General features: G+C 39.3%; 1 protein-coding gene across 1 annotated transcript; it reads left to right on the top strand.

Moving 5' to 3' along the window:
- Positions 1 to 13,013: 13,013 nt before the first annotated feature.
- Positions 13,014 to 14,725, top strand: MED32 (mediator of RNA polymerase II transcription subunit-like protein). Its single transcript, XM_078581284.1, has 2 exons — positions 13,014 to 13,467; positions 14,516 to 14,725. The coding sequence occupies exon 1, from the start codon at positions 13,041 to 13,043 to the stop codon at positions 13,464 to 13,466; it is 426 nt and encodes a 141-aa protein (XP_078437410.1). The 5' UTR covers positions 13,014 to 13,040; the 3' UTR covers position 13,467; positions 14,516 to 14,725.
- Positions 14,726 to 16,461: the final 1,736 nt, after the last annotated feature.

Here is a 16,461-nt window from a genome sequence, read left to right on the forward strand (position 1 = left end):
TCTCTCTCTCTCTCTCTCTCTCTCTCTCTCTCTCTCTCTCTCTCTCTCTCTCTCTCTCTCTCCCTCCTTTCCCTCCCTCTCCCCTCTCTGGTGTAGGACAACTAGGGAGATGGGAGTGACGATGACAGGTGGAGGGTATTGACGGAGTTTGGATGGAGGGATAAAACAGACCACAAAAATCCACGCGATCGAATTCGGAATTTAAAACCGATGAAATACTGGTGGTTCAGCCCCGTTCCTCGTCGAGGGCGGGAGTACTGTCTTCAACCACCGCGACGATGCCGAAGCACCAAATCCAATACACGAATTCACGTCACGAGGAAATCTCACGATTGAGAGAATTTGATGGGAATTCCAAAACAAATCAAATCTGTTGACAGTGGAGAATTCTCGTGGAATACTGGACAAAAAACACGTCGACACCAAAGAGTTCAGGCATACCTCGCAATTGGAGTGCGTGAAGAGGCTGCAGGGAATTCTGGTCGTGACGAGACTGGGCGATCCGGGCATTGTATGGCCCCCTAGACGAGAAGATCTGGACGTTCCGGGCGTTAAGCGGCCTTGGCAAAGAGACGGCCGGACTAAGCTTGGTTGCTTAGTGGCCGGAGTGCTTGGCGTGGGCCGTCATTGGCGAGACGATTGATGTGTGCTTCAATAGGGTGTTGCGGATCCAACTGCGCGGCCAATTGGTGGGGGGTCAAGGGGGGATTCGCCCCCTTGCGGGGTTCGGGGCAGCGCACTGAAACCTAAACGGCATGCGTCGCGGTAAGAAGCTTCGAGGGCGTCCGGAGGCTCGGCGGCGGGCGCGCGGCGTCGCGTGGCGGTGCGCGGCTGCGCGGCACTTGCGTGCGTGGCGCGGCAGCGCTGGCATCCGCTGGCGGTTGCGGGTGGCTGGCGCTAGGGCGCGGTGCGGGCGGCCCAGAGCAGGCAGCCTGCGCGGGCGCTAGCGCTGGCGACCCAGTGCAGGTGGCCGGCGCTATGGCGCGAGCGCGGGCACGGGCGGCCTTGAGCGGGCGGTCATCGCCGGCGCTGGCGACTCTGTGCGGGCGTCCGGCGCTAGGGCGCAGATGCGGGCGGCCTTGAGAGGGCTGTCTGCGCTAGCGCTGGCGCCCGGGTGGCCGACGACTACTGGACACCCTTGGGCGGGCGACTGGAACCACGTGGCCGAACCCTAGGGCAGATGGACCAAGAAGAAGAGGGGGATGGCGAGAGAGAGAGAGAGAGAGGGAGAGAGGGGTGACGACGGAAGAAGAGAGGGAAGGGCAGGAGGGAGACCGACGACGACGACGATGGCCTATACATATAGGCCTTGGAGGAAAGAGAAAATACAACTTAACGACGATAAATTAAAGACGAGAGACGTGATTCGTGTCACGTCAAGGGGCAGTTGTTGATCTGCCGTTGGTGACATGTCATGATGCGTGAAGGAGCGTGCGTGCGTGGAGATGTGCGTGATGCCGGTGTGTTGACTTTGTCCAATGACGGTGGTGGCGTGTCTGTAGCAGTAGCATTGACTTCGATTGACGATGGCGGAGTGTCCGTAGCGGCGACGTTGACTTCGGTTGACGGTGGTGATGCATCCAATGTCGATGCGTTGGCATCCTCGCCATCACTCTCTCTCCCTCTCTCCCTCTCCCTCTCTCTCCCTCTCCCTCTCTCTCCCTCTCCCTCTCTCTCCCTCTCTCTCTCTCTCTCCCTCTCTCTCCCTCTCTCCCTCTCTCTCTCTCTCTCTCTCTCTCTCTCTCTTCCTCTCTCTCCCTCTCTCCCTCATTCTCTCTCCCTCTCTCTCTCTCCCTCTCTCTCTTCCTCATTTTCTCTCTGTGTCTCTCCCTCTCTCTCTCTCTCTCCTCTCTCCCTCATTCTCTCTCTCTCTTCCTCATTTTCTCTCTGTGTCTCTCTCCCTCTCTCTCTCTCCCTCCCTCCTCTCTCTCCCTCATTCTCTCTCTCTCTTCCTCCCTCCCTCTCCCTCATTCTCTCTCTATCTCTATCCCTCCCTCACTCTCTCTATATATCTATATATCTGTCTTCCTCCCTCACTCTCTCTATATATCTATCTATCTGTCTTCCTCTTTCCCTCTCTCTATATATCTATCTCTCTTCCTCTCTCCCTCTATCTCTGTCTATCTATCTTTCTTCCTCTCTTCCTCCCTCCTCTCTCTCTCTCTCCCCACTCTCTATATATCTATATGTCTATCTATCTCTCTTCCTCTCTTCCACTCTCCCTCTCTCCTTCTCTCTCTGTCTGTCTCTCTCTCTACCTCTCTCTCTCTGTGTCTCTCTTTAACACTCTCTCACCTTTCTCTCTTCCCATCTCTCTCTCCACATATCTCTTCCCATCTTTCTGCCCATCTCTCTCTCTTTGGGTCCCACTCTCTCTTTGGGTCTCTCTATCTCCCCATCCTTGTCTCTCTTTCTCATCTCTCTATGTCAACCATTTCTCTTTTTGTCTTTGTCTTACTCTCTCTTCCCATCTTCCTTTCTATATCTCTCTGTGTTCACATCTCTCTCCCCATCTCTCTATGCCCCCATCTCTCTCTGTTTATTTGTGTCTATCTCCCCATCTGTCTCAATTTTTCTCTCCCATCTCTCTCCCCCCATCTCTCTTTGTCTTTGTCTTACTCTTTCTCCCCCATCTCTCTCTCCATATCTCTCTTCCCATCTCTCTCTTTGTGTCTATCTATCTCCCCATATCTCTCTTCTCTCTCATGCTTTCCTCTCCCATATCTCTCTCACTATCTTTATTTTACTCTCCCCATTTCTCTATCTCACATATATATGTATCTCTCTCCCATGTCTCTCATAATGGAAATATATGTGGCCGACAAGTCAATCACATATTCCACATCTCGTTTAATGTTCTTTGGTAGAACATGTTCAATATAGTACATGTGTGATACTTTAATGAAATCCATGAATACATGATCGGACTTAGTGAATTATGATGAGATCATAATACATAGATCATTAGTCTAAACATTCCTATTTGAAAGATATAAGAAGTACGTTTGTAGTATCTGGATAGAATATCACTATCTAGCCTCAATCATATGATGAGTAAGGCTGGTCCAATAGCCATTAGTGTGGAGACACTAAGGATATATAGTCGGTGCTCTTTAGCGGAAAGAGTCACTAAATTAACTCATACGAATCCCTGAATGGTATTATCCCCGACTATCAATCAGGTCGAGTCACGTCATAGTTGAGTAAGTGGTCCTTATATTTGAGACACAAGAGCGTGTCGTAGATGGGCGATTGTACTTTGATTATGGCCAATGAGTCTCTAATCATAGGAGTTCTAACTGTCTTAGATCGGGTACATCAAGAAGTTCACGAAGGCGATTGAGTGGTCAAGGTGGGATCGTCCACCCTGGTATAAGAGGTGACAACTCAAGGAGGGCGATCACGATGAAGTCCTTGGCCAAGGTAGTGAAATATCAGAGAAGAGTTCTACTATGATTTCTGAATGCATTAGTACTAACGTGGATGACCGATTAGGGTTTGACAGTTGACCATACCTAAGTCGTCCAAGGAGTGTCAAGTGTATGAGGACCATACGTGCCGGTAACCGATGATGAAAAGGTTCCATGAAGTGAGTCAATACACACTCATTTGTATCTTCTGCAACTTGAGGTATGGCTTGACACCCCGTGTTGGAGACTCCACCTATCAATTGGGTTAAATCGATCCGGCGTTAATTAATCTATATGATGATGTAGTTAATTAATTTGGAAGGCCAAAAAAAGGCTATTGGGCCAGTAAGTCGATTAACTAGACTGAGACATGGGCCAAGAAGGTCACATGCAAATGGTCTTTTGGGGATGTCGAAAGATATACTTAAGTTTTGGGGATTTTTATGAAAAATGCCCACTTAGTATAAATATGGGAAGGCCCTGAACAAAATTCACCCAGGCCAGAATTTTTCAGGGGTTTCCCTTCTTCTCCCTCTCCCAACACCTCTCCTTGCGATCACGATGGAATTATGACAATGGTGGAGGTAGAACAGGCTCGTTAACGAGAAGGAGAAGATTTGGCGTGCCGAGGATCGCGTGGATATGTCTAGAGGCTGCACATTTGAGCAAGTCGACTTGGCTCTCTCCAGATCCAAGAAATCATGGGCGTGGTCCGTAATATCTATCTATCTGTCTTCCTCTTTCCCTCTCTCTATATATCTATCTCTCTTCCTCTCTCCCTCTATCTCTGTCTATCTATCTTTCTTCCTCTCTTCCTCCCTCCTCTCTCTCTCTCTCCCCCCTCTCTCTATCTCTTTATGTCTATCTATCTCTCTTCCTCTCTTCCACTCTCCCTCTCTCCTTCTCTCTCTGTCTGTCTCTCTCTCTACCTCTCTCTCTCTGTGTCTCTCTTTAACACTCTCTCACCTTTCTCTCTTCCCATCTCTCTCTCCACATATCTCTTCCCATCTTTCTGCCCATCTCTCTCTCTTTGGGTCCCACTCTCTCTTTGGGTCTCTCTATCTCCCCATCCTTGTCTCTCTTTCTCATCTCTCTATGTCAACCATCTCTCTTTTTGTCTTTGTCTTACTCTCTCTTCCCATCTTCCTTTCTATATCTCTCTGTGTTCACATCTCTCTCCCCATCTCTCTATGCCCCCATCTCTCTCTGTTTATTTGTGTCTATCTCCCCATCTGTCTCAATTTTTCTCTCCCATCTCTCTCCCCCCATCTCTCTTTGTCTTTGTCTTACTCTTTCTCCCCATCTCTCTCTCCATATCTCTCTTCCCATCTCTCTCTTTGTGTCTATCTATCTCCCCATATCTCTCTTCTCTCTCATGCTTTCCTCTCCCATATCTCTCTCACTATCTTTATTTTACTCTCCCCATTTCTCTATCTCACATATATATGTATCTCTCTCCCATGTCTCTCATAATGGAAATATATGTGGCCGACAAGTCAATCACATATTCCACATCTCGTTTAATGTTCTTTGGTAGAACATGTTCAATATAGTACATGTGTGATACTTTAATGAAATCCATGAATACATGATCGGACTTAGTGAATTATGATGAGATCATAATACATAGATCATTAGTCTAAACATTCCTATTTGAAAGATATGCGAGAAGTACGTTGTAGTATCTGGATAGAATATCACTATCTAGCCTCAATCATATGATGAGTAAGGCTGGTCTAATAGCCATTAGTGTGGAGACACTAAGGATATATAGTCGGTGCTCTTTAGCGGAAAGAGTCACTAAATTAACTCATACGAATCCCTGAATGGTATTATCCCCGACTATCAATCAGGTCGAGTCACGTCATAGTTGAGTAAGTGGTCCTTATATTTGAGACACCAAAGACGTATCGTAGATGGACGGTTGTACTTTGATTATGGCCAATGAGTCTCTAATCATAGGGTTCTAACTGTCTTAGATCGGGTACATCAAGAAGTTCACGAAGACGATTGAGTGGTCAAGGTGGGATCGTCCACCCTTGGTATAAGAGGTGACAACTCAAGGAGGACGATGCGATGAAGTCCTTGGCCAAGGTAGTGAAATATCAGAGAAGAGTTCTACTATGATTTCTGAATGCATTAGTACTAACGTGGATGACCGATTAGGGTTTGACAGTTGACCATACCCTAAGTCGTCCAAGGAGTGTCAAGTGTATGAGGGACCATACGTACCCGGTAACCGATGATGAAAAGGTTCCATGAAGTGAGTCAATACACACTCATTTGTATCTTCTGCAACACGAGGTATAGCTTGACACCCCACGTGTTGGAGACTCCACCTATCAATTGGGTTAAATCGATCCGACGTTAATTAATCTATATGATGATGTAGTTAATTAATTTGGAAGGCCAAAAAAAGGCTATTGGGCCAGTGGAGTCGTTAACTAGACTGAGACATGGGCCAAGAAGGTCACATGCAAATGGTCTTTTGGGGATGTCGAAAGATATACTTAAGTTTTGGGGATTTTTATGAAAAATGCCCACTTAGTATAAATATGGGAAGGCCCTGAACAAAATTCACCCAGGCCAGAATTTTTCAGGGGTTTTCCCCTTCTTCTCCCCTCTCCCAACACCCCTCTCCTTGCCCGATGCGATCGGAACAGTGTAACGACAATGGTGGAGGTAGAACAGGCTCGTTAACGAGAAGGAGAAGATTTGACGTGCCAAGGATCTCGTGGATATGTCTAGAGGCTGCACATTTGAGCAGGTCGACTTGGCTCTCTCCAGGATCCAAGAAATCATGGACGTGGTCCGTGTAAAGGTGTTTCATAATTTTATTGATGTCGTTCGATTCTGTTCAAGTCTTCCGCTGCAAATTGTTTCGATTTCTTCATCCAGATCTAGGCCTTTAGAACCCAACATCTCTCACTTCCCATTTATCTCTCTATCTTTTCATTGGTCTCTGTCTTTCTCACTGCCTCTCTAGCTCCCCATTTATGGGTTATGGTGCCATGGTTCAATAATGGAGAACATCTTTTTCTATGCAACAAAAGATGTAATTGAGTTCAAATTGATATTTAGAATGAATACATTATATGTACCTTGTGGGGAACTTGTTCGACCATGGACTTGCTCACTTTGAGATTGTACTGAAACCGTTCACATGCCTTGTCTCTAGAAGTATCAGTACGATCACGTTGTTCTTGGATCTCCAATTCTTTTATTCTAACTTTTCTTCAAAATCTTGAAGATCTTCTCACAATGAAGACTATCTCCTTGGTTGAGTGGAGAAGTACTTCAAATGAAGAAAGGGGGGGCTCCCAACTCTGGCTGGCCTGGGTGCCTAAAATGGGTGGTCATGTCCGTACTTATATTTTACTTGGGTTTTTCTCAAAAAGCCATCAAATAAATATATTCACCAATGCCCCAATGATCTTTTCTGTATTTCCCTCATGGCCCATTTATCATTCTTTTTAATAACTTTAGTGGCTTAATAACCTATAAACACATCTTATTAATTAACTATATCAACATAAAAATTCATTAAGTATCAATTGAATCTCATCGATTGGTAAAGTTTCCAACTTGTGGGGTACTATGCTACACCTCGTGCCCTAGAAGATACAAGTATCCTTTATTTGCTCTCATGGAACCTTAACCATCATCTGTTATTGTATATGTATTATTCTTTATTCACATGAGATTCATGAATGACTTTGGGTATGGTCGATCATCAATCTCTAATACAACATTCGGTTAGTACTGATGTGTAAATGGGATCATTGGAGAATGCCTTCTCTAATATTCCTCACTACCCTGACCAGAGATTTACCCGCATCATCTTTCTTGAGTTAATATCATCTTATACCAAGAGTGAATGATCCTGTATTGACCACTCAATCATCTCCGTGGGAGTCTTCCTACATCCAAGCTATGAATTGTTTGAATCCCCTAGTTAGAGACTCATATGTCGTAGTCAAAGTATAGTTCGCCATCCATGAGATGTCATTGGTGTCTCAGGTCAATGGATCACAAATACAACCATGGCATGAATAAACCTGATTGATATTTAAGTACAGTACCATTCAGGAATTCTTTATATCAATTCAGATCAATTTAGTGAATTCTTTCTACAAAGCGCTCCCATTATCTTTTCCTTCGTATCGCCACACTAACAACCATAGGATCAACTTTAATTATCGTATAAGTAGGATCAAAATAGTGGAATTCTATCTAGATAGTTTAATTTCCATATCTACTATCCATAGAATAGGAATATTTAAAATACATATTTAAAGACTAGAGATCACTGTATTTGATCTCATCATAATTCCCTAAGTCATTGCATGTATTCATGAACTTAAATAAAACATGGTCGTGTGATTTGGCTTGACAGCCGCACAACATCCATTACCTATCTCTCTCACTCACTCTCTCACCCTCCATCTCTCTCACACACTCTCTATATTTCCCTCCCTCTCTCTCACACACACATATTATCCCTCCACTCTCTCTCTCTCTCTCCCTCCCTCGATCCATCCTCTCTCATGATCTCCCTCCCCCTCTCCTTCTCTTTATATGTGTATATCTCCCTACATTAAACTCAAGCACAAATTGCCATAAATATAAGTTAAGGGAAACCATTACATCTTGCATCAGGTGTTGAGTTTGGAGTTATTTTTCTGATGACTTGGGCCAAAATGATTAGTTTTTTCTAACATTTTTGAATTTAAATCCTTTGAGTTGTAAATTATGTACATTCGAGGTGATTAATTTCTCATAAATTATTGATATCGTTGCAATATCATCACAATGATTTTACTTATTATATATCCCTATTTATCTATGTCTCTCTGATACAAATTAGTGGCATATATTACTATAACTAGAAGTTAAAGGTGGTCATCACAATTTGCATCAGTGTTGAGTTCACAGTTCTATCGATGGCGGCTAAGGTTGAACTAGGTACTTTCTGTTAAAATGTTTACAATTAGATCTAGAAATGTAAAATATGCATTGTGATTTTAGGTTGGAAAATATTTTATTAGTTACTCTTTTTTATGGTGCTCGTCATGAAGATCTGAAGATGTCTGGAACTTAAATGCAAAATGATAAGTTATCTTACTGTTATTTGAGACAGTGTGAATAATGTAGGTTTCACCACTCCTGTTAAATACATAAGTATTGTGTAATAACAATTGAGGAAAAGGTAACCAAGAAAACATCATCAAAATTGTCATTGGTATTGATTCTAATACTTTTTGGGATGATGACTATGGGAAAACTGAACAATTATCTAAAATAGATTAACATCCAAACACTAATGAATTTTATAATCTGAAATCTCGATGAATGTTGTTCGATTTTTACCATTATTGTTGCAATTATCTCTTATTAGTTTCATGATATGTTTACTTTATGTTTATTTATTTACTTATTTGTAGGATTTGAGGATAAATTAAGCACATTAATAGCTTAAAGGTCATTTTAAAGCTTGTCTTCCAAGATTTTGGAGTAATGATTGAGAGAAGATATTTTGTGAATACTAAGACTAATGATTTGTTGCCTAAATGGATGAGTCAACCCTTAATCACTTTCATTTGAATTATTGAAATTCATTTTCGACAATCTGAGTGTTACATGACCATCTCAAGACTTTACGCAATGAAACAACTAATCATTCCAAAATGATATATACTGATTCAGGACATTATTTATGAAGATAACTGGCCTCTTAATTAATGCTCCAAGGGGGTCAACCATTTGTTTCCGAGCTATAGTCTTTAACAATTCCATAATCTAATATATCATTGTTTACATTGTGTGATCATTTAAACTTTATTTCACCATAAAAATTACAAAATCAATACTCAGATTTAAGAATCACTCCATATTGATAAAATTATATAAATATTTAATGATTGAGATAAACGAGTGAAAAAAGCATTTATTCAAAATGGAAATGGAGGAAATATCTACCGTTACACGATTGGTCTGGAGGAATAGTTATTATAATAAGAGGTAAGAGGAAGAATGAAGTTAGTTAGTAGAAATGTGATAGATAGGGAGAGATTAGTAATTTTTTTCTTTAAATTTGTCGAGTTGAGTCTATTTACTTGACTCTATAAGGTTTTGTAGATATTAATTAAATAGACTTAGTTTGGTGGAAATGTTATATTCTACTATACAGGAAGCTGAATACTAAGAGGGGGATTTGTAAATATAATGATATTTATTTGGAATTTAAAAACAACTAATGCCTTTTAAAACATGTGGAAAAATATAATGGTGATAATGTGGAAAAACAATTATGATCTTGATGTTTGATTTTATGACCATTGGTCTTCCAAGAAATGTGTAACCCTTGATTTTTCAAAAGAAATACTCACAGCTGTCAATCTAAGTGAATTTGCTATTCTTCTCCTTTTTTCCTCTCCTGGAAAATGATACTCGTGTAGGGTACCTGAAGATTATACCTTAGCACATTTTAATGAATCTTCCTAAGAATATTTTTTGATGAAGTGAGATATTCTTCAATGAATTTATTGTTTTTTTAACATGAGGTCCATACGATCCATAATTGTGCCTTTTCGTTCAAGTTTTTTATAGATACAATGGATTCAAGGATGCCTTGTACACATCACACCAATGTGACCTTTGTGAAAATATCATTTGATGGAGATTTTTTTAAATGATGTCTCTTGAGATTCAATTCAGCATAGAATGTATTGATAATATTAATACAAATTCATATCAATTTGAGAAATATGATTTTATCCATGGATGAAGAAGATACCAACAAGAAAATATGACCACTGTGAAATTGTGCTATCTACAACGTATTCCATTTGTTCATAGAGTTGAGATTATTTTGATCCATATTTGAGGTTTAACTCAAAAAATATCCTAAACCTAATATTTGGTGCATGCATGAAGGATACATAAATCACTTGATGTATTCTCAGAAAGAAGAACATGAAGAGAACTAGAGCAGAGCATCAATATAAAGGAAGTTGGGTATTACAATTTTTGGATATAACTTATAACCTCATGTTTTAGAATAGTAAAAATATCACCATGAATTGGTATTTCCTTGGATACTAACCTTGAGGTGAAGCTTATAAAATAGAGAAAATAATTCAATATTCACATCATCCTTATGGAAAACGAAGTAAAACATTTCCATCTGGATGAAAAGGCTGGTTGGGTGCAAAATTACTAATGCAGCAGTTTGGTAAGCACAAATATGAAGATTTGGACTTTATTTTAGACACATGGAATCACAATTTGGTCAACCTTGGTATGATACCAAGTTGTGTGGAAAAGACTAAATTTTGTGAGACCATAGGAGCCTATGATGTAAATTAAGGTCAATTTTCAAACCCTAATCAGTCATCCGAGTTAGTACTCATGAGTTTAGAAATCATATGAAAACTATTCTTCGACATGTTATTGCCTTGGCCAAGGACTTCATCGCATTGTCTTCCTTGAGATGTCATCTCTTATATTGAGGGTGGACAATCCCATCTTGAACACTCAATCATCTTCGTTAACATCTTAATGCATCCGAAGTAAGTCTATTTAGAATCCCATGATCAAGGATTCGTATGTTATAGTCAAAGGACAATTTTCTGTACACAAGACATCTTTGGTGTCTCATGTCTAAGGACCACTAACACAACCGTGACGTGAATCAACCTAATTGAGAATGTGGTATAATACCATTCAAGGATTTGTATTAGATCAATTTAGTTAACTCTTTCCACAAAAGAGCGCCCATTATTTATCCTAAGGGTCTCCACACTTATGGCTACAAGGCCAACCATAGTCATCATAAGAGTGACACTGGATAGTGTTATTCTATTTGGATACTTCAATGCCCTTCTCGAGTATCCTTTGAAAAGGAATAATTAGAACACATGCTTAAAGACTAGTAAATTCCGTATTACGATCTCATCATAATTCACTAAGTCCGATCATGTATTCATAGACTTCACTATAAGCATCGCATGTACACTATATTGAATATGTTATATTAATGAACATGGAATGAGATATGGAATGTGTGATTAGCTTGGTGGCTACATATATTTCCATCAGCCATATGGGCCTAAAATCTCAGACCTAGTTGATAATTATAAGCGATATCAGTAAACTTTATCAAATTATGAATTTTGGGTCTCTACTATCTTGGTTAAGCCCGATAGAAGAGGGAATTAGATAATTTAAAATCTTAAATAGATACTAATAATATACATTACATGTATAGAGCTATATAAGGGCTTGTGAGATATGATAGAGATGATACATGAATGCATATCAATTAGTTGTTGAAAGTGATTAGATATTAAAAAAAATCAGAATTAGTTAAAAGTAGTAGAAATAAGGAAATGATTGTAAATCACAAATTCCAAGAAATTTGCTGAATAAATGGGGTGCAAATAAATGGGATCCATATTATTAGGTTGTGTAGTTTAAATGAAGAGTCATGATAAACAAATTTGATGAATAAATAAGGTGAGAAAATGGGATATGGCTTAAGGGTATGAAGCTGAAATGTAAGATCAAATAAAAAAATCCAAATAAACTACCAGGAGATCGATTGTTGAAATATTGGAGATATAAAAATTTGTGGAAGTTTTAAACAATGGAAGCTAGATAACGAGCATACAAAGCTGAAAGGAAGGTCTTCCAGAGAAAATGCAATAAACTACATGAAAAACTAGTTCAAAAACTGAAGAGCTGAAATTTTGGGGAAGTTTGTAAAATCTGGGATCTCGATCATGAGGGTAAGAAGCTGAAATAGAAGATCCTATAAAAACAAATACAAATAAACTAGACAAAGAATGATTGTTAAAATTATACGTATTAGGAAATTTGAGGAGGCTTTTAAAAATGGGATCTGGATTGTGATGGAATGAAGCTGAAATGGAAGATCCTATGAAGAAAATCCAATATATATATATATATATACATATATATAAAGACTGAATGTTAAACCTATAAAGATTCGGAAAATCACGAAGTTTTTAAAAATTTGGATCTGGATTATGATGGAATGAAGCTGAAATGGAAGAAAATCCAATATATGTATATAAGATTTGGAGTTTTGCGGATATTTTTTTAAAATGGAATCGTGGTAATAAGGCCATGAAGCTGAATTGAAGACCACATAAAGAAACTCCAAACGAAGTATAAATGTTAAAATGTAGGAGATATGGAAAATTTGCAAACTTTATAATAAATTGATATTAATCAAGAAATTGAAGACCACATAAAGAAACTCCAAATGAACTATAAATTTTAAAATGTAGGAGATATGGAAAATTGGTTAACACAATAATAAATTGGTATTAATCATGAAATTGAAGACCACATAAAGAAACTCCAAATAAACCATAAATGTTAAAATGTAGGAGATATGGAAAATTTGCAAACTTAATAATAAATTGTTATTAATCATGAAATTGAAGACCAAATAAAGAAACTCCCAATGAACCATAAATGTTAAAATGTAGGAGATATGGAAAATTGGGAAACTTAATAATCATAAATTGTTATTGATCATGAAATTTGAGCTATATAATAGAACACCAAGCCCAAACCAGAAGACCTCCACTACTCCCTCCAATGGAGTCCCTCGTCGACGCTCTCTGCTTCGCCTACGACGACCTCGTCGCGGCCATGGCGACGGTTCTCGAATCGAAAGAGTCGTCCGGAGGCAAGAAATCCGCCGCCACGGACTCTGCCTTGGAGAATTTCAAGCAAAAATTGGAGCTTTTCCGCGTTTCCTGCGATCACGCCGAGGAATTTGTTGAATCGGCGAAGCTTCGAATCGGATCCGAGTGCATCGTTGACGAGGCGACGGGGGCCTCGGGGGGGGCTTCGGGAAGGCATGGCCTCCCTCCGATCAGCGCAGTTCGATTAGAGCAGATGAGTAAGGCTGTTCGGTGGCTTGTGATTGAGTTGCAGCATGGGTCGGGAGCGACGGCGGCGCCACATCCCCATTCGTCCCCTCCGTTTGATGGGAGATTCTCTGAGGAGGCTGCTCAATGAGGTATTTTATAATTAAAACGATGGAATCTCGCAGTTTTTTGTTCAAATTTTCCGGAATGAATCATCCAAATGTGGAATTTTTCAGTTCGGAGTGTAGTTAAAGGGGGATTGAATTGGGGGTCATGACCTAGGTAAAATAATAGGCTCTTAACCGCAGTTTAAAAGAAAAAACGATGGAATCTCGCAGTCATTGTTCACATTTTCCGGAATGAATCATGCAATCTTGAAATTCTTTGCATATTTTTTTATCAGTTAGGACTGTAGTTCAAGGGGGATTGAATTGGGGTTTATGATCTAGATGACAGTGCCAGAATGAAAATCCTAGGCTCTTAATCAGATTCTCCGAGGAGGGTGCCGAGTGAGGTATTTAAAAGAAAAAACGATGGAATCTCGCAGTTTTTGTTCATATTTTTCCTGAATGAATCATCCAAACTTGGATTTTTTGCATATTTTTTTATCAGTTGGGAGTGTAGTTAAAGGGGGATTGAATTGGGGTTTATGATCTAGATGACAGTGCCAGGATGAAAATCCTAGGCTCTTAATCAGATTCTTCGAGGAGGGTGCCGAGTGAGGTATTAAAAAAAAAATGATGGAATCTCGCAGTTTTTCTTCATATTTTCCAGGATGAATCATCTAAACGTGGAATGTTACTTTATAATTTTTTGTCCAGTCGAGAGTGTCGTCTAGGGGGGATTGAATTGGGGTCTATGATTTAGATAAGAGGGCCCGAAATGAAAATCCTAGGCCCTTAACTAGATTTTCTTCTTAAACGAATGTTCATCATTAAAGCTTACTTTTCTGGGTAGAAAATCACTATTTCTGATCATATTGAGATGATTTTTTTTCTCATTTTAGCCGTTTATCGTTCTGGGGTTTCTTAGGTGTTTATCGCTGGAAAAATCCGGAAAACCATGATCTCGATGGAAATTTTAGGATTAAAATCTTAGCACCTCAACCAGACCTTCCTCCCGAAATGAAATTAATCATGAAATCTGGAGTTATGCTTAATTAGTTGTCTTCATTGATATTTTAAATGATTCTTTTATCAGGTTAGCGTGTTGTTCAAGATGTAATGGACTGGGGTCTGTCATCCGTTTACAGCAAGAAGAATGCGGAAAATCATGATCTAGATGAGAATTTTGGCATTAAACTCGTAGCCCCTCAGCCAGATCTTCCTCTCAAATGAAAGTTAATCATGAAACATTAAGTTAACGCTTAATCAGTCTTCCTCCTCAAGTAAATTATTATTTTCCACTTAATCTTAAGTTAACGCATAAATTTCAACTGTGCTTGTATTTTCCTCTTGCAAGGCAGACAAGTGACACAACCATAGTGCATGAACCGTATTAGACAAATATCTTCGCTAAGGGAAATATTGGTTAAGAATAAGGGCAGAAAAAATAAGGAGATAAGCCACATTATAATTCATGTACCCATCTGGTTTTAATGAGATAATCAACTCAAAATTAGGGTTTTAATTTCTCGTTGGTATTTTTGAGTTTAATCAATAAAAGTATACTCATGTACTCAAGTAAATGTAGCTCGTAATGGGTATAGATTGCCTCCACAGGGAATGATAATTAATGGTAGAGCAAGTTTATGCGTGTTAATGTCTTTGTTACTCACTTAAATCAAATAATATGTAGGAATGTTTAATCTCACTCTAAGATATATAGCAAAGAGTATGGTTGTCTCCTCAGGGATTGGATCTTAGAGATAGTACTAGTCAATGAGTTCAAAGGCAGGGATAATAGATCCTAGAATAATAATCCTACTGGAAAATTTATTATTATTTTTATCTAAATTCTTGGTAGGAAACCGTGGAAAATATCTCTGAAGAAGGTTAAGTCAAATATAAAGAGGTATTTAGTGGGATGAAGATTAACAAGAAACAAAGAAATAAAAAATTGTAATTGAAGAAAATCAAGAACAGCACTAAGTGTTTATAGAAATGACTAGTAGAAAGAGTGAGCTTCTATATATTTTTATACAAAGAATTTTCTCTACTGATTTTATTCGAAGCTGGAAATTTGTATTTTGAGAACATATGCAGATTAGATAATTAAGGTAGTTTTTATCAATTTTTTAGAAGTCTTTTGAAAAGACTGTGAGTGTAGAATGCTCAGTGAAATGCCCGAGGGAAGTAGTTATATTGTTCCTTTTATGTAGAACACAATTATTTTTTGGTGTTTTTATAACCAACAAATTAACAGGATAAGACATGTAACTTTATATAGGTGTTAGGTATTTTAAAAGATTTTCATTGTATTAGAAAGATTCTAAAGAACCAATTAAAGTTTGTTTGGGAAGACAACGCTGACCAACTGTTTGATAGAAGATGAAAAATATGTGATCTCCCAAGTTTGATGATAGTGCATATTGTGCATCATCCACTTAAAATGTCCAAGCCAAGCCTGGTTGATTATTTGAGTCCATACAAATTTTCTTTAGCCTACGCACAATATTCTGTTCGTTGGGTAACTGATAACCAAGAGATGGAATTATGTACACTTTTTCTGTCAGCCCATCCCAAAATGCATTCTTCACATCTGGGTGGAGATCATCCCAATTATACTAAGCCGCCATTGCAATCAAGACTTGAATGGTGTTGAACATGGCTAGAGTCCAAAGGTCTCACCATAATCCACATTATAGATCTGGGTATAGCCCTTGGCAACTAGGCATACATTCAACCGCTCTAATGTCCCATCAACATTTAACTTGGGGGCATACACCAAGAAGCTAGTGAACTACAAACATCATCTATAATATCATTTATCACAGTGATGAATGCATTTTTTGCCTCGTGACAGTGACATATGACGTGTATCATCACCCTACTCCTTTCCTTAGGGAAATAGGTTATTATAGGTCATCAGCCACTAACATCATTGGATCATCAACATTCTTTGATCTCTCCACTACCATAGTTGCATCCTCTTGATGATGGGCACCTAGAGGGTATGGCGGATCACCATGTGCCAGTGGCAGTTTT

This window comes from Wolffia australiana, chromosome 9 (assembly GCF_029677425.1).
Source record: "Wolffia australiana isolate 7733 chromosome 9, ASM2967742v1".
Taxonomy (NCBI): Eukaryota; Viridiplantae; Streptophyta; class Magnoliopsida; order Alismatales; family Araceae; genus Wolffia; species Wolffia australiana.